The sequence below is a fragment of the Phalacrocorax aristotelis genome, chromosome 18, assembly GCF_949628215.1.
Source record: "Phalacrocorax aristotelis chromosome 18, bGulAri2.1, whole genome shotgun sequence".
NCBI classification, from domain to species: Eukaryota; Metazoa; Chordata; class Aves; order Suliformes; family Phalacrocoracidae; genus Phalacrocorax; species Phalacrocorax aristotelis.
The window spans coordinates 8,716,101-8,741,372 of record NC_134293.1 but is presented as its reverse complement, the minus strand read 5'-3'; the positions used below and the strand labels follow the sequence as shown (position 1 = coordinate 8,741,372).

General features: G+C 43.4%; 1 protein-coding gene across 8 annotated transcripts in view; it reads left to right on the top strand.

Annotated features, from left to right (window-relative positions):
• COL26A1 (collagen type XXVI alpha 1 chain) overlaps positions 1-25,272 on the top strand; it is a 196,484-nt gene that overhangs the window by 60,946 nt on the left and 110,266 nt on the right. For 5 of the 8 annotated variants that reach the window (XM_075112786.1, XM_075112780.1, XM_075112782.1 and 2 more), the window contains one exon: positions 13,879-13,944. The exons of the other annotated variants lie outside the window; for them this stretch is intronic. In XM_075112786.1, the coding sequence (XP_074968887.1) occupies positions 13,879-13,944 (66 nt within the window). The remainder of the gene's footprint in view (positions 1-13,878; positions 13,945-25,272) is intronic. 8 annotated transcript variants of the gene reach the window in all.

Sequence of the window (25,272 nt, the reverse complement as noted above, 5' to 3'; positions counted from 1 at the left end):
GAGTCATATGAAAGTAGCCAGGTTGGAAGACTTAACTAAGCCATCAGTTCTGTTCAGGATAAGGACTTTGGACTGAATGCAGTGTACGGTGGAAAGTTCATGCAGCTGCTGCCAGTGTAGTGTTCGCCTTTGTTAAAAAAGAAGATGTGGCACCTTATGCTGTCATTCCTGCAAACGTAGTTAGTACCAAAATCATGAAAAACATTCTCCTTAAAACTCCAACCTATTTTTCTTTTCTACAGCAATTGCTGTCAGAGATGGTGAAAGAAGGGTGGGGTTGTGTTTAGGACAAAAGCTAGCGGTTTTTGGAGTGCATGCTACGCTGTCAGTCACATATGGAAGTATTAAATGATAGGAATAGTTCCTAATTGGTGTCCACTGTTTGTTTTGATGCCTTTCAAGTGAATTCTAGATAACAATGGAAGAAGAATTAAACCACTCACTGAAGCTGTATCTGAACTTTCTTGCTGCTGCAATAACTAATTTGATTTTTTCCCTCCCAGGAATAGGACATGAGGCTTAGGCCTTTAATATGAAATGCCTACAGTTGGAAGGGGTGGCAGTGAAGAGGAATATTGCCTTTCCTTCACTAGATTTGTAAGGCTATTGCCCATTTAACAATCTGGTTTGTGTTTAATTTTTGAGTGTACCACTTATGGAATTACAGCTCCCTTCCTATTGCTTTTTAAGGCCGTAGTTATGAAACGTGTGGACTTAATGTTGTTGTCAGTGTTGAATGGGATGGTGCCTTGAGGAAGAACTTACTGAATTTCTTCCTGGAGAATAAACGGCCAAGTAATCTGTGGTATGCAGAATGCCATCTCTTTTCTTAGGTACTTTATTTACTTTTAATTAGCCTGGATATCTGGCCCTAGCAGCAGTGGAGATTTGTGCAGATATGAATGTTGGTGAAGATAAGGGGGAGATGAGGGAATCATTCCTGGTTTTCATCCCTAGATATAGCTTTCACCTCTGGGGTGTGACTCTGGGTGGGTTCAGAGTCCTGCTGCTATTTCTTATTTCTGTCTTGTCACATACTGGAGGAGAGACGAGAACATACTTTGCACCACATAGTTCTAAGATTCCAGTGCAGAGCTGTTTTAATAATGAGTTGTCACTTTGCATGGGTGGTGGAGGAATATCTCGTACTGCTGAGGTTTAAAGACATGAGTAAAGGAAATTCCTTAAGACGGGAGACTTCATTGCCAGCTTTCCACAGTCAGCAGATATACAGGCCGATGTACTCTTTTTGCAAAGAGTTTTCTGATAATTTTCAACAAAACTGTTGGTAGTGCAAGCTGTTTGCATGTGTAAGTGGCAAGAAGGGTATAAGGTGTTGCAAGGCAGGGGAAGGGCTGAAGAAGGCTGTAGAGTATACAGGTAGCAGTGCAGCTGGTAGCAAGCTGAACTGGAACCAAGCTTTGGGGTGAGGCAAATACAGATCTTTCTATTTCTACCTTAGAGACTTTTGCCTCTTTTCTTTTTTTAATGTAGGTTTTTCACTAAATGAGTTAATGCAATTGGTACAATAACATTTGTATTTTCTGTGATAACTAATTAGATTGGTTAGCTTTGGTTACCAGCTAGCGTAGTTAGTAGGTGCATGTTATATATGCAAAACTGAAAATAGCATCAGCACAGAAGAGCTTTTCTAAAAATAACATAATAGGTAGTCATTAAGGGCTAACTCATGTTTTTAAAAAATGGAACAAGAAGTAGGTATAGACTCATTCTGATGACTACATGCATGTGATTACAAAGAGTAGGAAACATTTAATCCGTTCCTAAACAAGAGTAGCATTGCAAGATATCCTGACCGGCACTGCAGCATAAAGTTTACTTGTTGAATGCATCTTTAGCAACATTACAGTTCCTAATTAAATAAAGGCTGGGAAAAACTTGCTTGTTAACTTTCTGAAGCAATCAGCTATGATTCTACATATCATGAACTAGATTTCAAACATTTAATGAAAGACTTCATCAAAACGTGTTAGAGTGAAACATCAGCATTCAAACAGGTTTAGTAGGTCCCTCAGCCACCAAAACTGGAAAGACATCAAGGAATGGCTCTAAAAATCCCCTATCATGAAGTTCTTTAAAGTCTGATAAATTTTATTTTGGACTTATAACATATGCTTCTTGCTCGGCCTCCTGATTTGTCTCCTCCTTGGATAATGTATCCAAATCCACAAGTAACATGCAAGTTTGCATTTCATTTTGAGCCCAGCAGGCATACGGCAATGAGGTTACAAGACCTTTCCAAGTGAGCCTGGAGGGACTTGTTGGCTAGAGTTTGGATTTCTGGCAAGCAGCTTACTCCAGCTCTCTTCTGTAATAAACTCAGGGTTCAGTCCCTGGCCTCTTATAGATACTGAGCACTGTTGCGTGTCTCTGGATAATCAGTCACTGGAAAGGCACAGATGTTTCAGGATGCGTAGCAATGGGTGCAGCATATAAGAAAGGCAACATCAGGGTCACACTACAGATGCAACCACATCTTACATGTGTTCTTTCTTCACAAGAAAATTCTTGTAACATTTGCGGTTTTCTGGTTGCTAATACCATCAAATGAATAATGCAAAAACTAATAATGCGTATGACTTATTTGCTGTTCATTAAGCCTTGCAGTGCCATGGATGGCTGATGCATCTACTGGAGGCAGATCCAATAGAAGAGCATTACAGGGCCCAAGGCAGTAGCTTGAACTCTAACGAAGTCAGAGGATTATAGATATACAGGACTAGAAGATGTCCTAGTCCTTGCCTGGTTGTGGAGATATTAAGAGATGGTTGAAGAAATCCCTGCATTTTTTTTCTTTTCCTGTAAGTGAAACACTCCTTGTTACAGAAGCGTAAAAGAGAAGAACATAGACTCAGTGAGGATTCGGAATTTTATGTTTAATTTGTTTGTAAATGATGACATTTGTAGCAGTAATGCTAAAGAAGTCTCTGGTGTGTATCCACTGTGGAAGGTGCAGGGGCCTTATTGATTGCTAGGTGATCCTTCGTTTTAAAAACCTTGAGGAGCACTCATGGCAGATGGGCTTTAATTAGAGTAATTCCTGCTGCTAGTGACTATGCCAAATGTGGCTCCCCGTATCAAGTGCTGGAGGTTTCTGTTGAAGGCGTTGGGTCTTGCTGTCATGGAAAGAGCATTTTCTACAGACCAAGCTGTAGAAACTGCTGTGGTACCATTGAGACACTGATGGAAATTGTGAATTATCTTGGTTAATTAGTTCTTCTCCAGTGGCCAGTTTGAGCGATAGTCACAAACTGTTGCTGTTGTCAGCAAGTGTGTTTTAGCTTCAGTGGTAGATGTCTGTGCTCATGTAACAAAGGTTCTGGTTTTCTCTTTACTGATGGTTAGAGCTGTTAAATCCATATGGCTCATAGTACTTGCATAGTGATGGCTCCAAATGCTGCAGTTAGTTGTATTGCTGCAGGGCTTTGCACTGTAAAATATTATAGCCCATTAAATAAGGGGAACAGGCTACTCCTAAACTTGGCTTATTTGATCTTTTCAAACTTCCCCTCAAGTGATTAAGCAAACAGTGGCTTTTCAAGCATTCTCCAGTTGTATTTTCTGCTAAACACATCTCCCAGTGTGATCTGCCACAGATGCTTTGAACACTGTCCTTCTGCTGTGTACTTGCTAGTCCTTGTGGAAACATAAATAAGCAGTTATTTCTATTGCATCTAGACTGTCTGGGTGGGATGCAGAGGATGAGTATCGGTTTATGTTTAACATAAACTTGAAGATTCTTGCTTTTGTCTTAATATTAGCACTCACAGCAAGACAGCAGCTTTTTATTAGCTACACAGGAAAATAAACCATTCTCCTTGCTGTGTGAGTAGTTCAAGTTTATTTATAGTATGATATGTTTGTACAAAGGTATCATTCTTGTCCTGTGCTTGTCTTGGGGAAGCAGAATGACTACTAGCAGTGGTAATTAGGATGATAACCATAAAACTCTAAGCTCTTTACATAACAGTATAAGTAACAAGATCCTTCATACACTTAGTTGGGAACATGAATGAACGTTTAGATGGCTCTGTTCATGTCTAGTGGCAGACTTTTCTGGAATGAGGGTCCTTGGACACTCAGTACCAGTCACCTAGACCTGGACAACTGTGAATACTATAAACTCTGGAATATAAACCTTCACCCTGGAATCTGTTTTTGCTACCAGTTCAGCTGTGTTAAACTTTGGTCTTTGGTTTAAGCAGGAGAGAGAGATGAAAAGTAAGTTTCACTCTTCAAACTCATTAAAAGCTGTCAGAAGAAAGAGAAGGCTATGTTCCTGAAGGTATATCAAAAGCTGATTATTTCAGTCCTTTGTCCTTGGAGTTGTGATGATCCCAGAGTGAGTAAGTATCCTTTTTCCAATCCATATGGTTTTGTACCTCCTCCATATCTCAAATCAGCAGAAACTCGGATCTTCACCTGGCTTTTTATGGCAGCTTGTAGAACTGTAAATGTGAATACGCTCTGACAGCAAACCCTAAATCAACCTTTGGTCACTGCAAGCTGGAATGATTTGAAAACCTGTGTAACCTTTTGACCAAACCTGGGCTGATGTTCAATATTTTTAACAAGAACTGAATCCAGAACAGCCCTGATGACTTCAGGTTTTCATTATAAGCCAGCTGTAGACCCTAATGTATGCTCAGGTTGGGACAGAGGATATAATGGGTCAGCTGCATCATTTGAGCAGGAATGTGTTCAAATCCTGTGAGCAATGGCGTTCTCACCACTGCTCTTTACTTATCTGGCACGGAAAAGCAGTGGCTGCTTTCTTCTCCTTTTCACACACTGCTCATGAGCATCAGCTATCTCAGGGCAGTCTTTGCCAGCATCTGTCATGGCTTTCCTTTGCTCTCCAGCTCTCACCATGACGCTGAACGGTGTGACGCTGCGGGCTGCTCCCTGTGAATAATCAGTGTAGCTCTGCATAAACCCTGCGTTGCAATAGAGTGCTGGGTTTGTTGGTCCAGGTTTGAGTCCCTGTGCATATGATTTGAAATGCACCTAAACCATTGATGTGGAACTGGGGAGCTGTGTGTTAAATTCCTTGTTCTTGGCACAGATCCTGGTGTGACTTTATGTCACATCAGTGTGGATTGATCCAGGTGGAGATGTGATAGCTCTGCATCTGCATTAACCAGCCGAATAGAATCGAGCTTTAGTTTGGGTGCAATAATCAGCCTCTTATCTGGCCCTATTAGTGTAGTAGTATGGGTCCTCTCCTGTTTGCTATTAGCTGAAATGGTTCTGTGTTTCTGAGTGGGTACTGGAAGAGCTAAGTAGTAATCATCAAGTTGTGGTTTTTTTTTTTCTTACTAATACAGATGACAGAGTAGAGTTGGACCACTTAGGGATATATATGTAAGAAAAATAGTATAACAAAACTGCGGGACCTGTACGGAAGTTGAAGGTGACTATTTTAAAACACATAAATAGGTTGATTCTACCCACTCACATTCTGGTAACCATGAGCACTTGTGTGGTCTGGAATGGATTACTTGTGTGCCATGGAGAAAAGGGGACAGTGGTTGTCAAGTCCTGTGTCTTTTGGGTCTTTCCTGACTGGTGATGACAGCTGGATTTTGGACAGTCTTTTATGCCTTTTTAGATGTCAACAATAGTTATGATGTATCATTTTGACTTATCCTTTCGTCCTCTATAACTCTTATCCAAGGCTGCTGGCCATTGTCTTTGACCTTTTTGTGGATATCTTGAGGGCTATAGTCTGTCTTCCCATTGAGATAACAGGAAGAGGCATGGTGTGTGCTGTGTGGTGTAATCTTTCACGTGTATTTCATTCTTACCAATGTTTATGTTTCTGTCAGAAAAACAGTTGGCAGTTGGACTAGGTGATCACTGTAGGTCCCTTCCAACTGGGACTATGGTATTTAAAAAAAAAGAAAGTCTCCGTGTGTGACATACCTGTGCGTTTTGAGATGTGTGTTACAGATTCTGTGTTCCACTCAATGCTCCTACAGACCCAGGTTTCTCTTTAGGATCTCTGGGTTGCCTTGGATGTGACAGCACAGGAGTTTCTCTGTGCTTACTGCCAAAAGGATAGTTTTGATGTGCACTGAGGCATCCTCTCGTGTGCTCTGATCCTAGCTCTTGCTCCTTCGTGGCTGGCTCTGGCAACCCATGTGTCCGTGTTTACAATGCCAGTGACGACAAACCCAAAAACACCCCTCCTGAACACCAAACGATGTTTTGTTTTGGGTGCACAGGGTTTTTTTTGCCCCATTTCAAAGTCTAAATTCCACTTCATTGATGCAATAGGATGCTTCAGGCCACACTCTCCAGGGGTGTGATTGCAGCCCTTATCACCATGGGGTTAATTCCTTTAGTAAGGGTGGCTGGTGCATGTTAACTACATTGTGGCCTCAGGATTTATGTCTCAATGGTGAGAATGCTCCGGTATTTGTTGTTATCCCACGTGAGACCCACAGGCTTATCTTACTATATTTAGATAACTGGTTTATCATATGGGCGTACAGCAGGGTCTAGTGTGTCTGTAGCTGTCAATCTCCGTAGGCATACGGTAGAAGTTTTTATTGCCCTTGCTTATCTGGCTGTCCTTCACTGTGTTAATATGAACCATACCAAATAAAGCTGCCTGAGAATTGAAGATTATCTACGGTATTCATCACTTTTAGGAAGGGGAGTTGGTTTAATGTTGGCTTTTAGCATTTGCTAGGCCTTGTCTCCTTGACAGAAAACAACAGACTAAAACGATTACCAAGAACAGCTGCTTAGAAGGGGCTTTGGATATTTTTTCCGCTTTTGCTGACCTGAACCACAGCAATTATAAGTTCTGGTTATTGTAAACTTACCACAGAACACAAGGCATACCTTAAAATGATGTCATGTCTAGACACACAATTCAGGTATAAATTATGGAGAGAAAGTAGCTTGTTCAGTGGTTAAACTGTAAAAATTTAACAAGATATTTCTGTGTCTCTAGCCTTCACTCTTGCATACGTATTTCTTTACCTCTTACCAGGAGAATTCTGTGACTGCCTCTTAATTTTTTTTGTTGGGAGATGGAATTTCCTCCCTGTTCTCCATTTCATTTCCTACTTTTGCGTTGCTGGGTCTCAAGGGAAGCAGTGTAGTCATCTACTTAGAGCCCAGAACTAGAGAGGAAGACTCTTGGGTCCAGTCATGACTCAGGCAAGGTCACGCAAGGGACGATATATGGCAACCTTTTCAAAAACTGGCTTGCTATTTTGGGTTACTTTGTTTTATGGGGTGGTAGGGGAAAGAGAAGAACTCCGTGGTGATGCCCAGATTCTTGATTTTCAGAAGTAGTCACTATTTACAGTCTCAGCAACATCCTTGGCGTCCCTAGTGGGGTTCTGTGGGCCTTACATTTCAGGCTAAGTTGGACCCTATATACAGCAGGCCTGTCTATTTGGTTATGCTACTTGTATTTCTGTCTAGAGTCTCTGCTGCTACTGTGTGTGTGTGAATGGTGGAGCATAGCTAAGGTGTTATGGGCAATCTCATACCTGGGGACCTTGCAACCTCGGAGGATGGCTCTTGCAGGTGCTGCACAGAACAGTACATGCATCAGTCACTTGTGTCCTGTCCACCAGCAATTATTTAGACAAAACTCCACTGCTTCATAGGGACTACTTCCCTGCTAATAAGGGTCTAGCTAGTTTATTGACTTGTATTAAAATACACAGTTCCCCATACTTGGCCTAGGCTTAATTTCATGATGAGATCGGAATTGTTGGCTTACTACCTGGTGTAATCTATACCCTTCAGGTACCTGCTATGAAATGCAGACTTTGGAGATGGAAGAGGCCCGTTGGGTTAACAACTCAGTGCAGGACTATTCTCTATAGCATATTCTGTTGTGCTTTTCCTGGCCTAATTACACAGTCCTCATGTGAAGGAATTTGGCAAGAATATTCTTCTGTTTTAAGTGGTTTTTGGTCTCAAGTTCTAGCTTTTTCAGTCTTCTCCATTATAGCATGCTGCCATCTAGAATTCCTTTTCTTTGTCCATGTAGGTGCCTATTGCAGACTTTGCCTCCAGGTCCAGATATGGTGCTCCTACTCACCGGAAGAGCACCTTGCTCTTCCCAGATACCTGCTCTGCTGTGTGTCCCCTTGAGGGCAAGGCTTCTGCTTCAGGCCAATAACTGCGTCTGGATCTAACTCTTATCATACCTGGCCTTTCCTGATTTTTTTTTTTTTTAAACCCATAATCACGTTAGTTTGTTTCCTGGAAGCTGTCTACACTGCAGGTGTCTGGAGATAACTTTTGATGTTTTGCAAGCAGACATGGCAGTTGATGGTATAGAAGTTGCTTTGTTCTTGTTGCCATAGAGACAGTTTTGAAAAACTATTTCACTCTGTTTTCAGTGCATGCAGCAATGCTCTTGCTTCCAAAGGGGCAGCTGTGTCTCCAGTCTCACTAACTCGAAATGTCTACGCTGGCAGTTAGCATGCTGGGAAGGGGAGACTTTTTTTTTTGTATCCACAAACTTAGGTGGGCAAGCCCTAAGCCTTGATTCACTCCCACGCACCTGGCTTTTTGATAATACAGCAGTCAAGTCAACGTTCCTGTATGCCATGTAGATGTCAGATCTGTTCTGGAACCATGACTTTCCTGTCCTGACCTGATGTTTTTGATCAGAAAGTCCCAATTTGTCGGGGCCCTTTTTGCTTTTCAGGATCATAGCCAGACCTGTTTCATTTGCGTTTACATCAAGTTTGTCCTGGCCCCTTTGTCCCTACCAGCAGGGAATAATGTTTTTGCTGCCCTGTTGCCCTGCACTTGCGCCCTGCTATGCTGCTGTTGGCAAAGCATTATATGGAAGGTGAACACAGCATGCAACTTGTAAGGTGCCCAATGTTCTGAGACCGGTTCGTGTGCTGTGCAGAGTGTGGTTAGGTGACAAGTCTTGTGATACTTACAAATGAACTGCACTACAAATTGTTATAATATCTTCAGAGATCGATAAACAAAATGATTGTGTGCAGCAAGGCCATGAAGTAGATAACTCCACTGAAATACTTTGTTGTATTAAGAGTACTCAAGCGATTAACACTTCCACTGCACCCTTCCAATGCACTGCATAGGCTGAGATGGCCTAAGGGTCCTTTTTTGGCTTTTGATTGAGTGATTGTTTTTTGTACGTAGATGTATGTCTTTTTTTTTTTCTTAAATGGCTATTAAACGTAGGAGGAGAGTGTTATTACAGCTCAAAATGCTGTCAGCCAAAGTTTGTCCTCACTCCTGCTTCTAGGATATCCACTTGCAGTGTCCCAGTCTTCCCCTGTTCATGGCTTTTTAGAGGTACTTTTTCTTTTGTGAGACTTGACCAGTTCAAGTGCAAACAGATGGAAAGCAGCAGACATCCAGCTCCATAGCAGCACCCTGGCCAGGGTCTTAACTCATCTGAAGTGTTTGGTGCTCAGGGACAGGGGCTACAGCCAGGAATTGTGTAGCCTGGGGCAGGATGTTGTAGATTCTTCCATGTGTTGTCCCCCACTGTCCCTACATCTTTTCTTCTCGCCTTACGTCCCATTTCATCCCATCTTTCCAAGTCTGCAACCTGGTTTCATGTTCTCGTTTGCCCAGGTGGAGCTTGCCTCATTTCCTGGCATATAGAGATGTCCCTCTCCTGGCTGATCCAAGGGCAGGAAGTTCCAGACGCAGCTGGCACTTGTCCGCTCCCTGGGCTGATGGGGACAGGGAGCGGAGGCTGGTGGTGCACGGGAGTTGTAAGAAAGTTATGGAGAAAGGGTGCTTCAGGCAAGAGTCGTCCTGGCACCCTGGGCTGTTTTATGGCTTTTAGGAAATGCTCTGCAGTAGAGGAACAGTTTCTTTGGATAATGGATTCTGGTCTTGCTTCTGAGTATCTGTTGTAAAAGCCATCTTCTTTTGTTTCTGGAGTGTCTACTTGAAATGCCCACAAGACAAAAGCAAACCTTTTTGCGCCCTAATTAGCACAGGACACGGCCCATTAGTGACAATCCTGCCTAGTGGGGCTGGTTTTGAGCCCATGGGTCAGGCCATTGCCTCAGGTGTAAGGCTGCCAGCAGAGGCTTGCCCGTGTCCTGGCTATGTGCTAACAAGGAGGATTCTCCGATGAGGGCACCGTGGGTGTTTCTCATGTAGAGTTATCATCACGAAACTTAGTCAGGGTTGATGTGAGCCTCCTTCAAACAAGTGTCATCTGGAAGTTTGCAAATCCCGTTGTCCCCGGGAAAATTAACTTGCTCCGAAGTGCTGAAGTGATGCAGGAAGCAAAACTTCAGACTGTTCTGGAATGTTGAACTGTGTGGAAGTTGGAGAGTTTTCCCACTTCTACTCCATGTGGAGTAACTTAGCTTTTTCAGCACCTTAAGGGCATTGACATACATCCAGGGAAGGGAAAGTAGGAGAAATGCAAGAAATGAAAATGTGAACCAGAGCTGCTTAGGCAGAGACCGTGGCCTGGCTATGAGATTCCCTTTTGCTTCAGATTTTATAGGATTTTTTTTATGAGAAAGGGAAGGGATATGATCTCTGGGGAGAACACACCTATTCTGCAGCTTTCTACTCAGAGATGGCCTTTAGCAAGTGTGTGTGTGTATAGATAATCTCTTAATATAAGTTCTGCTTCACATTAAGCTCTTAACCACATCTCTTTAAGCATTATCACTAGGAGTTCTGCAGCAAGGGTTTTGTTTAATTTTAGAAGAAATAGCCTCTCTAGGAACTTTAACAAATAAGTCTGGGTAGCTATGGGGTTAGCTGCTTCTCACTCACACATTGTAGTTGTGAACTAAACGTGCGTGGTAGAAGTAAAGTTGTGAATGGAGTCTAATATAAAACCTGCTGTGATGCTGATCTTGAATAGATGGTTGTGTTGCTTAACACAGAATAACATTTTCTCTTGGTATAAGGTTGTACATATACATAGAAAAACACATGTGGTATCTGTGGATATGCCTTTTTGTTGCATCTATGCTCACAGATTTTCATGTTCCCTGTTTGTGTGATGGCTGACGACCCGCTTTGGCATTTTGTGTCACCTCATTGTATGACTCTGTAGGGCTATGCTACTGTTTTTTGAGCAGTGCTCTTAGCCATACCAATAAGCCAGGCTATGAATGCTGTGAAGATAGACTGTATAATTTTTTTTTTTTATATAATCGCTGCTAGTTCCTGAAGTAGAGCTTTGAGTGACTGGTGACAGACCTGCACTAAGTTTGGAAGCAAATGCAAATTATTTCAGAGAAAATCTTTTTCACAGAGCAAGCCTCTGCTGGCTGGGGAGGAAGGATCAGATATATTCACCTAGGTTTTCTCATCTAGCCAGCTTCACATTCCTTTCTCTCCTTCTCTCTTATTCTTCTGTTTCTTTTCTATTTCTTTTTTTCTCCCCAGACCCATTGTTCCTGTTCTTGTACAGTGGTTAAGGCGCAGCCCAGGTCAGGGACAGGCAAAGCACACTATTTTGGGGTGGCGGGCTGATGTGGGCTCCTGATTCCCAGCCTCAGCTGCTGTTCTATGCCCAGTCTTTGGCTCACAGCAGCTCCCACCAGTGCCATCATCCACAACTGCTTCAGGGTGTCAGTAAGATGTCTCTGTCCACAGGGTCAGGTATTCCAAGCTTCTCTGCTTGTACTCTGCACTTGTTTGCTCCCTTCTTCTGCATTGTTAACAGAGAATAATCACACAGCACCCTGGGCTTCCCTAGGAACTGGGACCTAATTGTTTCCTCTCATCTCCCTGGCATGATACCACAAACCTCAGATGCTGTGGACAGATTTTTGTTCTGTATGTGTTATAGGAGAGCAGCAATACCTGGAGAAGGCTCTCTGCAGCTGGTACTAACCTGAATTTCACCCATGCTGCCAAGATGGTTGGCATCTCCACCTCATCTGCTACCTTCCTCCAGGTTTCCAGAGTTGCAAAGGCTGCTCTCCTGTGCTTGCCCCTTCAGGTTCAGGGAAGATGAGTGAACTGTCGTAGCTATCAAACTGAGACTGCAGTGGTTTGGAGTCTCTGGCTCTAACTGTTCTCCACTTGCTCCTTGTGGAAAGGAACTAGAGGGTAAATCCTGCAGTATCTTCTCTCCTGTCCCTCAACCACCTGAGGAAGGCATCTTCTGTGCATGCTTTCTGCAGCTGCCTTCCCTGGAGGGCTTTATGTAAATGCAGGAGGCCTGTTGGCCTGTGAGAAGGAAAGTGATACTTTGGAAATTGCTAGGCTCCAGGATTTAACCCTTTAGCTTCTGGAGCTCAAAAGCACTGACTGCTTCAACATGCCCAGTAGTCCTTACCTCCCAAGTGTCCCACAGCTGAGCTGTGGGCTTCTGGGCTAGTGCAAGGCAGCCCCTTTCCTTCTCTGGATCCTTAGGATCCCACCTATGCAGGTGAAAAATCAGCACGAAACAACCCAGCAAGAAAAGGAGGTGAGAGCAAGGGCCTGAACACTGAAAAGGGAAAATTTGGGAGTGGCTCACTCCCCTCCCCACCTTTCCTAAAGCTCAGCAGCACTCATGGAGCTGGAATGGGGGCTGCATTTATCAAATTCCTGTCTGCAACAGCAATGCAGTTGTTTTAGATTAGTGTACAAATAGACATTAGTGTAATACATCTGTTGTTAATCCACATCTTGGTAGAAAAGAGATGCCAACACATCATTTATTAGCCACGTCGATCCTATAATGTCCTTTCTTTTGTCTTTTGAGTATGTAATAGGTTCCAGGATGTCTTTTATTTCATTGTATACCACATTTCCTCTTGTCTAACATAGCAGGACATAATGCGTTCCAGGATGTAATTTATGCCATTTTGGAACTGGACACCATACAATGTATCCTGAACTTTTTCTGAAAATCTTCAGTGTGTTAGTTGTGCTCTGCTCACAGGTTAGTCTTTGCAGAATTGATGGGTAGAAAGAACAGGAAAGCTAGCAGGAAGAAAAGCAATTTATTCTTAGTCCAAGGTAAGCTGGAGGATCATCAGGAACTCTGGATGCTGATATGGCAGGCTGTAACTCTTACCCCCTTGGTTTGTTTAGAAAGTTGGACGGGAAAGTGGTAGCCCACCTTAAGAGCCTCCTTGACTCCTTGTATAAGAAGACCCTGATAGTCTCAGAGGAAGTCCACTTAAAGGTACCAGTCGAGAAGTAGCTGTGATTGATACATCTCTCCTTTTCTGTGGAAATTGAGGGCTGCTGCTGGAGTCTGTTTATCTGATTCTGTCAAAACTCTGTGCCAGCCCTAGGTGAAAGAATGAAAACTCCCTAACTGGCTTTTCCCTTGTTTAATGATGTTAATGGGTTTTGAGAAGCGGATGACATTCACAGGTGATGAGGGAAGCAGGGACACAAGGCCTGCTGAAAGTTGGGGAGGTTGGCGGTAGTTTGCTTGTGGTATGATCATGTGGGGAGGAATGGGCAGTGGCCGCTTGCGTGATAGCTTCAGCAGGAGTCTATTCCTTTTGCTTTTGTCTTTGTCATGCATTAAAATCCCACCCAGAATGATGGAAGCCCAGTCCTACATATCCTCACCGCTGTTATCCAAATGTCAGCTTTGGCCTGTGCCAGACGTTCACCGTGTGGTGGAGTAGGACACTGGGCCAATAGACTAGTCCGGGGGACAGCATAGGATTTCAAATTAGCTTCTGTGAGGAGGAAGAAACATCATGAGCAGGACCTTTGAGTTTTAGGTTAGACCAACGGTTGCTCTAAACCAGTGGAAAGGTTTTTGAAGAGAAAATATTTTGGCAAAATAAAATATTTTCCCCTCTTTTCTTTTTGTTGTTGTGGTGGTGTGGGTGGGTGGTTTGTTTGGTTTGGTTTTTTTTGTTGTTGTTTTTTTTGCCTTGTTTTGTTTCATTGCAGGATCTCACAGGAGACAATTTACCTTGCGCTGTCCCAGCTTCCCTGCTTTGTACCCCATTCTGTCTGGTATGTGTCTGGCTTCTGATGTATCAGTCTTGAGGATTGAGAACTGTATGGGAATAACGACAGTGTTAGCTGCAGCCCTGAGTTCTTGCTTTATCAGAACTTTTTCTTTAGTATGTGCTGGTTTTAAGCACATGAACAGTACTGGGACTTTGTGAATAGGTTGCTAGGGGTAACCAAGACGTAAGACCAGAGGGAATAAAGTTAATAAAGTAAATTGCTGACTCGGAGCAGCCTGATAACTCAGATGGGTGAGTTCTTAGGCTTGACATCATGTTTTTCTCCTTTGCTCCCTCTCTGCCCCACATCAGCTGCCTCTCGCTTGCAGGCACTCTCATTCATAAGTCCATAGTTTAGTTAAATCCAATACGGTGTCATCCCATTAGCACACAAGTCTCCTGTGCCAGGATCTCTTGTTTCCTGGTCTCCAGAGAACTGCATGTTAAAACATTTTTGAAAAGGCAAACTGTTGTAGAAATGACAAGCTCTTATCCCTCTCCAAACAGCTCAGCACCACTCTTCTGTAAGAAGAGATATGGCAGAATATGAAATAGCAAACAGCACAGACGCCAGTCAAGCAATTAATTTTCTTGTCAAGGCATAGCAAAACTGGAGGATAGGAAGGGGGGAAGAATGCAGAGTTATTTGTTGTGAATAGTACCCTTGGGTCTGTATTGTGCTACAGAACAGAGCCCTCAACCCAAAGACCTTACTGTCTGCTTTAATTAAAAGATCACAAAATTAAGGCAGCTGTGAGATTGTGTTTTTGCGTATGAACAGTCTTGGGATCAGTGTCAGAGGACATGAGCACAGCCAAAATTTTTGTGTGGTTCAAAAGATGTTCAGAACTTTTACCACTGTTGAGATCAGCTCTGGTTGCATTAGAGTGGATAAAGCTATGAGAGCACAGCTCAGCAGGTAGATTGTGCTCGAGAAGAACCTTATCTAAGAGTAAGTTTTTCTGTTAATGTTCTGATGCATATGGAGGTTTACACTTTCCTTTTGAAGCATCTGATTCCAGCCCTTTTCAAAAACTAGTTCTCCCTGGCACTTCCTATTAGCAGTTATCTTGTTGGCTAGTACCTGAGGCAGGTAGTTGCTGTTGAGGGCCTAGATAGCCACACTTTGTCCTCCTACCATAAAATTTAAGAGATCTTTAGGAGGAATGGTGTGTGCCTGTACACAAAGGAGGTAGGAAAAGCAAGCACCAGCATGCTCTACATGCTGTACAAGTTGGGATGCTGAGGGATAATGTTCCTCAAGTGACTTTCCTGTGGTTAACGAACAGGTAATCAGTAGAAGATACTGGTACTTCTCAGCTCTGTGCTTCAGTCCAGTTTGTATTTTCTTTCACTGGAACAGAAATGGCAAATACCTGAGTGATGGAAGCGGCTTTGGTCACCCAAAATTATCCCCCCCTTTTTTTTTTTCTCTAGGCCAAGCCAACTTTCTGTAGTACTGCTGATAGTCTAGTGAAATAGGCCTGGCCTGGACTTCTGTGCCCCTCAGCACTGCACGTTTGGGGCATGTGTTGCCCCAAACACTTGGCCTCTGAGCTAATTGGCTTTCCTGGGGTCCAGGTAAAACTTGGCTTATGGTTCACAGCCAGTCCTTGGTTCATCATTGGCTCTTCTTGCTCTAACATTGTCTTTACAGAAATATACTCCGGTTCAGTGGCTTATAACTGCCAAGTGAGCCACTTCCTAGACTGTGTGCACTCCTGTCTGGTCCCTGCCTGCAGAAGGTTGCAATTATTTCCTTGCTCTTTCAGAGTGTTCATTATGTTGCTCCACATGCCTTCATATGGTAAAGGATGCTGTAGTTCTAACAAGCTTGGCTGGAATTCCTTCCTGGCAAATGCTTCCCCTGACTTGAAACTGCAGTGAGACCAAGGAGTCATCTTTGTCTTTTGCTGTGGGGTGGCAGTGCTGGGTGCTGGTCACTGAGCTCTGTCCCCTGCGTCACTGCTCAAGCAGGTATCTGTGCATGTGTGAAGGGGAGGGAGGGAAGAAAATACTTTTATTTTCACCATGCAGCCAGTGTCCCCAGTTCAACGAGTGCTAGGGACGTGCTGTTCCTGTGGTGATCTCTGGGCCAGTCACTGCTGATGTCGCTGGTGACATGACTTCCAAGACCACTGTAGGACTGGGGCAATGGGTTAAGAAGAGTATTTATAACTAAGCATGGCAAGCACCAGTTGTTACAGAGTTGTACAGGCAAAGCCAGCATGAAGTGAAGGAGCAGGATGTGTGTGTAGGGAAGTGTAGGTAAAGCAATCAAGACTAGAGACTCTTAAAATACCTTGAAGGTTGATTTTCCTCTTGTACTTTCTCAGGTGAAGCTGGTGCACTTTCAGGTACTCTTTTTACTTGCACATCCAATAGTCCAGCATGTTAAATTTGGTTCCTTTCTACCCCTGAAGCCACTGGAGCTGCTCTGAATTTACACCAGCAGAGCTGAAGTCAGGCTTAAAGTAGATATGAAACTTGGCAAGCTGTGCAGGCAGGAATTGGCTTTGTGGAGGCCAGGCGCGACTGCAGATCTGTGCGCTTCTGCTGTTCTGCATATCTAGTCAGAGAGGAGGTTTAAAGGGGAGTTAGAAAAAAGGAGAAGTCATGGTGTGATGCAGTGTTTTGGCACCACTGAGTTATTTTGCTTAATAGTTTGGAGATGATTTAATCTCTGAGATAATTAAATTGAAGGTGTCATTTCAAAAGATAACAACGTCTGTATGAGCTCTGTTAGGTTTGGCATAAGCTTCAGCTTGTTTTGTAGGGATTAAGGGATTTTCTTGTGTGGAACATGGAGGAGGAAAGGCAGGGCAAGCTTGATGGTGTTTATTTCCACCCTTTCTTGCTATAAAATAAACTGACATAATGCAGAGCGAGAAAGCAGCCCCTGTGACCTCAAGTGGGTGAGAGCAAAATACTCCCCTGGGCTTTAATGTAGCTTCTGACAGTGAAATGGTTTAGATAAGTCCCACATTCATGTGCCCACTCCTGTGACCTGCCAAGGGATAGAAATTGGTCTGTGAAACAGCCCAGGGGGCTTAAGAGAAGGTACGTCGCATTGTGAGCTCTGCAGGGACTGTTCTTCCAGGTGTGTGGTCCCAGTGTCCAGTGCTACTCTGCAGGAACTGCTGGGCTCCCAGGAGGGTGCTGTCCTCTCTGCTGCTTATTTTGGCTGGAAAGTCTTTGTACCTGTAGCCAACATGGTTTGCAACTCGCCCTGTGCCTTTTCTCTAAGAGGAGAAACAGCTGTGTCTGGCACCTCTCTGCTACCCCCCAAAAGAGAAACCTCCCTGGCCAGTGTTGGGGAAAACTCAGTTTGCCTTCCCTGCAGGAACGTGCTAATCCTTGTGCTTTGGGTACATGTCTCCTCCAGAGCTATGTGTGATGTGGTGGGCTTACCCAGCCGAAGTTTAACATTTAGCCTTCTGGTATGTGACCTACAGGTGATGGGAACACGTGTTCCAGAAACTAGGTACCAGCCTGCTCCTGTAGAGCCTGTAGCATGGTCGGAGGGAGCCAGCCTGTAGTTCTCAGCCAAAATCTCTGTGAGTTGGCAGGAAGCCCCCGGTTACACGCATCAGTGCTCTGCTCCATCCTGCCGTGCCCCAAAACCTCCCTGTTACAGGGGTGTAGCCATGGGGAGCCGGGCTGGCAGGGAGGGGATGGATCCCCACTGGCAGAGCATCTGTCTTAGTCAAGATCTCCCCCGACTGTCCTTAAAGAAGCCCCCTCAGCCCATGCCCTGCTCGGCAGTGGGCTCATGCAGTAACAGCTTGGTAGCAGATTTCCTTCTCTTTGAACACTGTATTGTTAGTAATATTTTACCTGTTTGCTGGATGCTGCATTTAGTTCTCCTGGCCTTGATGCTCTGCTACCACTGGTTTAACACCAGCTGGGTGACCATCGAAGAAGAAAGGCTGTATGTAATGTGTGTGAATGTATTTTTTTTTTTTTTTTTACTTCAGCTCTGATGTGAAAAGAAAAGTCAAGTCTGGGCAGTTGAGTGGTGTGGCTTGTGATATATACCAGTTTATGCAGAAGTTGGCAGGGAATTTTTTTTTTCCTTACTAGCAGGAGAAGCAAGGGGACTTGGGACCCCCTTCTGGTGAATTACTTAGAAAAACAGCCAACATTTAAAATTACAGGTTTGGAATTGAACTATAAATTCCAGTGAAGCAAAAGATCCATGAATAATATGTCTTTAGGCTGAAGTATAATTTGTTTGTGTGTTTTAAGCGGTAGAAAGGAAACAGGATATAATTCCTATTAGTAATGTATATATTTTCCTCAAGCAAGGAGCCAGCTGTCCAATGGAAAGTTTGTGTTTGCTCCATAAATGTTTTTAACTGTTTGGTTGTTTTGGGTTTGTTTTCCAATGGTACATGGAGATTTAATTTCTCTTGGTTCAGCTGATTTGACATGTTGCTTCCAGTCTGGGATTGCGTATCCTCTGCAGAGTAGCTCATCTTTTCAGTGTGACTGTGTCATCAGTTACAACAGATTTGACACAAGATGTGGAAATCAAGTTTGTCTATTTGTTCTGATTAGCATCTTGGGAATTATCACATCAGACTTAAAAAAGAGCTGCTACTGTCTTTGCTAACGACTCGAACCTGACTGAACTGTTCTGTGATTTGGAAAAGTCTGATGAAACACGAGAAGGTATTTTTACAAGGGTTTTTTTGCATTTCTTGCATTGTGTTGAAGAGAGTGTAATCATAGAGCAGTTTTGGTTTTCTTTTTTTTTTTATCAGGGCCGCATGATTTTGCTAATGCCAATAGTAGTCTGAGTGAAATGGACCAAAGTTTTTGGATTCACTTCTGTTTGAGACAGAAATTGCCACAGATCCCTTCTGCAGAAAGGTTTAAGGCACTTTTGGTGCCCTTCGGTGTTTGCCCTTAGAGCGAGCAGAGGTGGACACTAGCTGAGGAATTCGGAGTTTATCTGATTTCCTTTTACTATCATCTGGCTCCTCATGGACATGATGATGGCACTGTGGCTGTACTTGCTTATCTCACAGCAGGTAACTATGGAAGGCAAAGGATTACAGAAAACAGTTTTCTTTAGAATTTCTCTGGCTTAACATGTGTGGGGTCGTATCTTTGTTTAAAGTCATTTGGTGTCTGGTTTTGGAGGCTATATGTATGCGACTTGATTTCGGAGAACTTGTGTTGGCTCCAAAATGGTGCATTTCACAGCTGAATTTGGGCTCACTTACAAAAAGTTGTTGCAGAAACAGGTCCTGAAACGGCCCAAGCTTCCTGCAAGTCTTAATGACCTTTGTGAAGGACTTGGTTCCTCGCTCTGAATTCAGCCTCGGAGAGATTTAGAGCTTAGTCTGAATGAAAAAGATGAGGAGTAGGGACTGACTGTGGTCATGCAAAGAAAGCACCTTTCCAAGCACTGATAACTTTTAAAAAATATTTGTCCAAAAGCTTAAGTGATCTTGCAGAAGTGAGAAGGCATTTTATTTTCCCTAATGTAGATAAACAGGGCCAGTTTTAGAGGCCCTGGTGTACTTGAGACAGCTGTTCAGGGCTGATGGATATGATTCCGTGGCTGAATGATATGATCTAGAGGTCTCAGTCTTTCTGGAGCAGGTAGAAGCCAAGTAGGGTGCTCAGCAGTATATAAAGTAGCATGAGATGCCTGTGTTTAGGTGGCTGGATGGCACCCTTGGATGTGCATTTTGTGGTTGGATATAAAAGCTGAAATGAAAGTGGATTCGTGAACAGTGTAGATAGTACAAGCTGACTTGGCTTGGTGGAGGGTGATACCTTCCAGGTATTTTGTTTCCCACGCAGCAGATCCTATGTGCTGCATCTAGTGATGGAGGACAGGGTTGCTTTCAGGGACTGTGACCTCCAGCACCATGTCTTCCCTCTGCTCCATGCCTCAGGTACACTGAGATCAGACAACGTGGTGAGGGCACAGTTCTGTGAGTCAGTGAGGGCCAGTGGTGAGCTGGAGATCATGGTGTGATACCAAATGGTGAGGATGAGAGGTGTGGTGAAGCTGCCAGGCACCTCTGCTAGTCCTCTAGAAATGCCTGCTGATGGATGGAAGCACAAATGAGAGTGACTTAGCGGCACTATTTTGGGAGTAGGACAGGGAGAGACGATTGAAAGGAGATTTCAAACAATGCTAAGAACTTTTGGGGTGGGGAAGAAAGCTTGTTTCTTTTGTTTCAAACTGTTTTCATGAAAAAAAGTACTATTGGGTTTAAAATCTCAGACAGTTTTTAATTTTAACTTGGATTTCATGTGTAATCCTCTCATGCATGTACAAGAGTTGAGGATTTTTACACGTCTTTGGGCCACTGATATAGTCTTGTCTTTAGCCTGAAAGCATGTCCCACACCCCAGGACTAAAAATAATACTGATGTATTTGAATTTCTAACTATTGAATGTATAAAGCCTTGTATAGATAATCTGCACTCATGAAAGGTACTAATTTGAAGAGAATTAGTTAAACTGCATTAGATCATCACATAAACATTCTTATTCAGATTTGAATCAATCTTAATTTGCTATTGTTTGGAAATGATTAAAGTTGAATGATGGCCACTTAGAAAGAAAAAAGTCTACACAGGGTTCAGTGTGGCTTACCTAATTCCCTTTTTAAGGTCAGACTTTCTTAACACAAATAGCTTTTCTGGGTTTCTCTGGGTAATGAGCACTTTCCTTTTAAATATATCATTAATTTATTTCTTCTATCTGAGTAGGATCAAGTTATTCAAATGTGCTCTGTATTGACACCTGGCACTGCATAAAGTATGAAGGTACAGTATCTGTCCAACACAGACATGTACAGTAAATACATAAATGGAGGAGGTCCTGGTGTGTTCTCACTGCTCTGAATCAGAAGCAGCAGGAGAGCATCAGTGTAAAGCTGGCATAAATGGAAATGTGGTGGAGACCCGTAGCACCCCTGTGAATCCTGGGCTGAGACAGAAAGAGTTAAAGAGTTCTTGTCCAGCCAAGTAAGTGCAGGAGCTGCCATTTGGTGCTGACAGACAGGGAGTCACTTGCTGCCTGTAGCTTCTATCAATTTCCACTCTGTTGTCAGCAGGTTGTAAATAAAATAGCTGCTGTGCTGCTCTTTCTGCTGGCTCTGGGACTGGGGCTGCCTCTGAACGAGTGTACAGGTCTGATTGATAATGAGAAGGCCTGATTGCGCCTCCAGCTCCATCGGTCAGGGGAAGGGAGACGTCCGGCTCTTGCCCAGCGGCAGCCTGAATGTCTTTGAGAGGCGGGAGAAGGCAGAGGGTAGGAAGTGTTGTGGTTGGGTTGCTGGTTCACCCCAAGGAAATAAACGGCTGTCTGATGTGAACCGGGTTTGATTTTTTGGCAGCTCTGAGAGAGAAATAGGATTAAAAATAAATGGAGGAATTCATCTTTTCAAAAGGAAAAATGGAAGAGGAGGGAAGGGGTCCAGCTAGGCATTAAAACTTGAAATCAAGCTTAAAGTTGCTGCCTGCTCTGAGTTCCTCAAAAGACTTCCAAAGAGCTAGCTTAAATATTTTTTAATATACCATGGCCCAGCACTGCTAGCAAGCTATGAAATGGAGGCCCCGAGGTTACGCTTTGTGGCTCTGCAACCAAGTTCTGTGTGCGATGTGGACCAAATGACTCAGGCCAGCTCTTCAAAAGCAGTCAATAATTTTTGGGATGTCTGGGAGTTGGCAAATCCAAGCAGCTTCCACTGGCTTCTGTCGGTGGTTCAGGGTAGGGAGAGCCTTATACAAACAAACAACTACCACCCCCCTGCCGCTGCTGCTGCTGCTCACACATCCCCAGTGAAGACACCCGCAGTCTGCAGTTCCCAAGTTCATTTTCCACACTAGAAAATGTTGTCTGTTTCTTCATCTGTAAAATAGCAATGTTAGAACCAATTGCTTACCCCCAATAGTCACCGCAAGGATAAATGTTTGCAAAGTTAGTTTCCACAAAGGAAACTTAGTTGTGAAGCAGACTTTATAAATGTGGTGCCAAGACTTTCATGATGGCCCTTTCTCTATGGGAGGCGAAGATGCCATGTAACTGTTTTGAACTTATTTAGAACGTTTCTTGTCAGGCTTCTGCAAGTCTTGCCCTCTCAGAACATGGGTGTTCCCATTCTCCAGTTTGTTTTTCACATCCGTGCAGTCATCTGGAACAGCCCCGTTCCCTGGGGGAGGCTGTGCAGGGAGTATTGAATTTGAGCAGGATGGTGTTCGTCCCAAGGAAATGGTAATTTGAGGTTACTCCAAAGCAATAACCCCAGGAGGACATTGGCAAAGCTACAGCAGGGTCTATGGATTTAAATGGCAACCATGAACCCCAAGTCTCTGAAGCATGGCAGAAAGTTTTAGCTTATGTTGAATGGGCATTTTTATCTGCGTTTGCTGCCATACGGGCAGTTCTTGTCTCCTCTTGCCTAGAGGGGAGAGTATTCGGTTCTGTAACTTTAGCTGTTCAGCATCTGTTTTGTTACACCCGTGCTCGAGAAGAAAACTCAGCAGTAAACTTTCCAGGTCTGTCTGCAGTTGATCTGCTTCAGTCCTACTGGCATTTTTGATGGGAATTTTACAACTTCTTTCTTGTAAGTTTGGTACACATTTTGTTTTCTTTGGAGCCAGTATTGGCTCCTTTTGCCTTTCTTTTGGAAGCTCCAGTGATCAATGCCTTTGGTTGTGGGAACTCTTGCAGAGAAGAGAGTTCTGTCATCATTTATGGGGGTACAGGAAAAACAGATGAAGCAGTGGATTATACGCCAAATATTATCCTCGGAACTGCTCTTATCTGATATCTACAGCTGTACTTCCTTAATGTTAATATTATTTTGCTTAGCTTGACCTTTAGAAAAAAATCTTGGAGTCCTCTGCAATCAGGCATCTTTGGCAAACAATTAGCTGTGTTGATATCTGTGTGTAGGATTCACTTCTACTGCATCAGGATGGGGTCTTTAATACTCATTGTCTGTGTTTTCTAAGGTCATCTTCTGGTGAGACCCATCAGATGGAAAGGAGCTGTTATAGTTTTGGAAGTTAATTGGATGCTCTTTGCTGGTCAGCTTTCTAAGATACACTGCCTTTATTTTTAATCTGGCACTGCTCTACCATCTAGACTGGCAGCTTAAGTGGGCTCTTGGAAAAGATAGTAATTCCCAGATAGTATGAGCCAGAGGGACAGAGTCTCCATTTGTGTAATTGTCACACCATTCGTGATGTTAGTGGTGACTTAAGTTAGGTGACCATCTGCTCCTGAGCCCATTAAGTCATCTGAGCAATTAGTCCAAGGCTCATTCATCAACCATTGAATACTTATGCTTATTTTTGGACCTCTTTCATAATCATGCCCGGACCTTATGAAGTGAGTGTGATATAAATGCCAAGGCAGGTAAATTAAATAACCAACAGTAAAAGTTTTTATATCCCCCCCCATAACTTCTGTGATCAAACAAGCTTATTTTGGAGACAATGTATGTGCACTTAGCCTTTTAAGGGAATCTGTTGTTCTGCCTGGTAGTGCAGACTAACACTTCATCTTTAATTTCTACTGCAGCACTGTTACTACCCAAGGCAAGACATCCATCCCTCTTGCAAAAGAACTGTAATCCAAGCCCTGACCATTCGTGATAGTGATGATAATGCTGGAGCTATTAAAGAGCTTAGTGCATGAAGCCAACAGTTGCAAAACCATTTTTAATAGGTGTAAAAGTGCCTTGTTATATTGCCTGCCTGCACAAATAAGTTTAAATAGGTCTAGGGAGTAGAGTCTCTTAAACACACCAGCCTAAGATTCAAAAAACTTTTTTTTTTAGTGAAAAGCTTAAATAATTTCCCCAGAAAGCCAGTTTGTAACATAAGCCTTCCCAGGGAACGATCCAATGTGCAGTCTAATCATTTTATGTGACTATTTAATCTACTGTTTAACAAACAAAAATACTTGCAGTACCATAGCAACTACTGCACAGTTTGGTACCCTTGGGACAGAGATCAGCTCCTTGATCCAAAGCAAACCTGCCTACTCTGTACTTTGAGACATACTTTAAGGCAACCTTGTGGAATCATAAGGAAGACTTTCCCAATTCAGGCAACAAATGGGCTCTTTTTTGGTGTGGATCTTTCATTCACCGGTCCAAATACACTCCTGGCTTTGGGATAAATGGGTATTCATAATTCTGTAAGTCTTCAAGGACATGAATTGTTCTAGTCTCTTTCCAGAATGCAGGTGTATTATAGATAAAACTCACTTTATTTGTGCATAAAACCTGTGTGTATTGAGTTTCAGAGGAGCGCCCAGCTATTGATTCCATATTTAAGGTGTTAAAGTACATTGTCAGCAGGGAAATCTCTAGCAGGCTTACCTTCCGTGCTGTAAAAATATCTTGTAAATAATAGTTTCTTCCAGTGTTGAAAGAGAAAGGAACTTCTACTCTGATTATGGCTGAAAAGCTTTAAGAAACTGCAGAAATATTATTTGATAAAAGGTTAAATACCAATGCTATTGATTCCCCCCCATCTTCTGGATGCCTATTCCACATCTTGACATCTGCAGCTGAGAGTTTTCTGCCCCAGACTTTCATACGCTTTGCTTTGATGCTGTCGGATCTACACTGTGCAGAGGAAACTGTCCTGAACCACAGCACAACTCAAAAATGCAACTTAATTGCGGTCACGTTTCGCTCCATTGCATTTGTGCCACCTGATGAACGTGCCCTGGCTCTGTGGCTGTTATGGTGGATAGCATCTGGCCTTTTTTTCTGGAGAGTATAGGTTTGTCCTTAGGTTAGAAATACTTCTGACCCTTCTAAAATTTGTCTTGTATCTAAAGCCGGTCAGGATTTTCCCAACAGAACAGTTCTCTGTAAGAAAATGCTGGCTCCATGGGATCTTCTTGTTGTTGTTGTTGTGGGAGAACAGTCAAAACTGTTGACAGGAAGCAGACAGGCAAGAGGGATGTGGGTGACCAGCCTCCTGGCTGCCTGATCTCTTGGTGGGCTCTGTGGCTGGCCAGCTGATGGGTGGTAAGTGATCAAACCAGGGGTGAGCTGGGCAGCTGGAAAGGTGCTGGTCGGCTGAATGCCTGATTGATCAGCTGCCCGCAGAACTGTGGGGCAGGCAAGACCTGGCAGGCTGGAGAGCATCCCTCTGGATGCATCCATGTCACTGGAAACTCTGCAATATCAGTGTTCTTCTTTCTCCTGTGACAAAACCAACCAAATATTTGCAATTTGGAATTGTCTTTGAAATCAAAATTTTCCTCTGGTCTTGCTAGCAAGGTAGGTCTGAGTGAGAAAAATGAGCTAATTATTGCTACTACTTGCTATTCAAT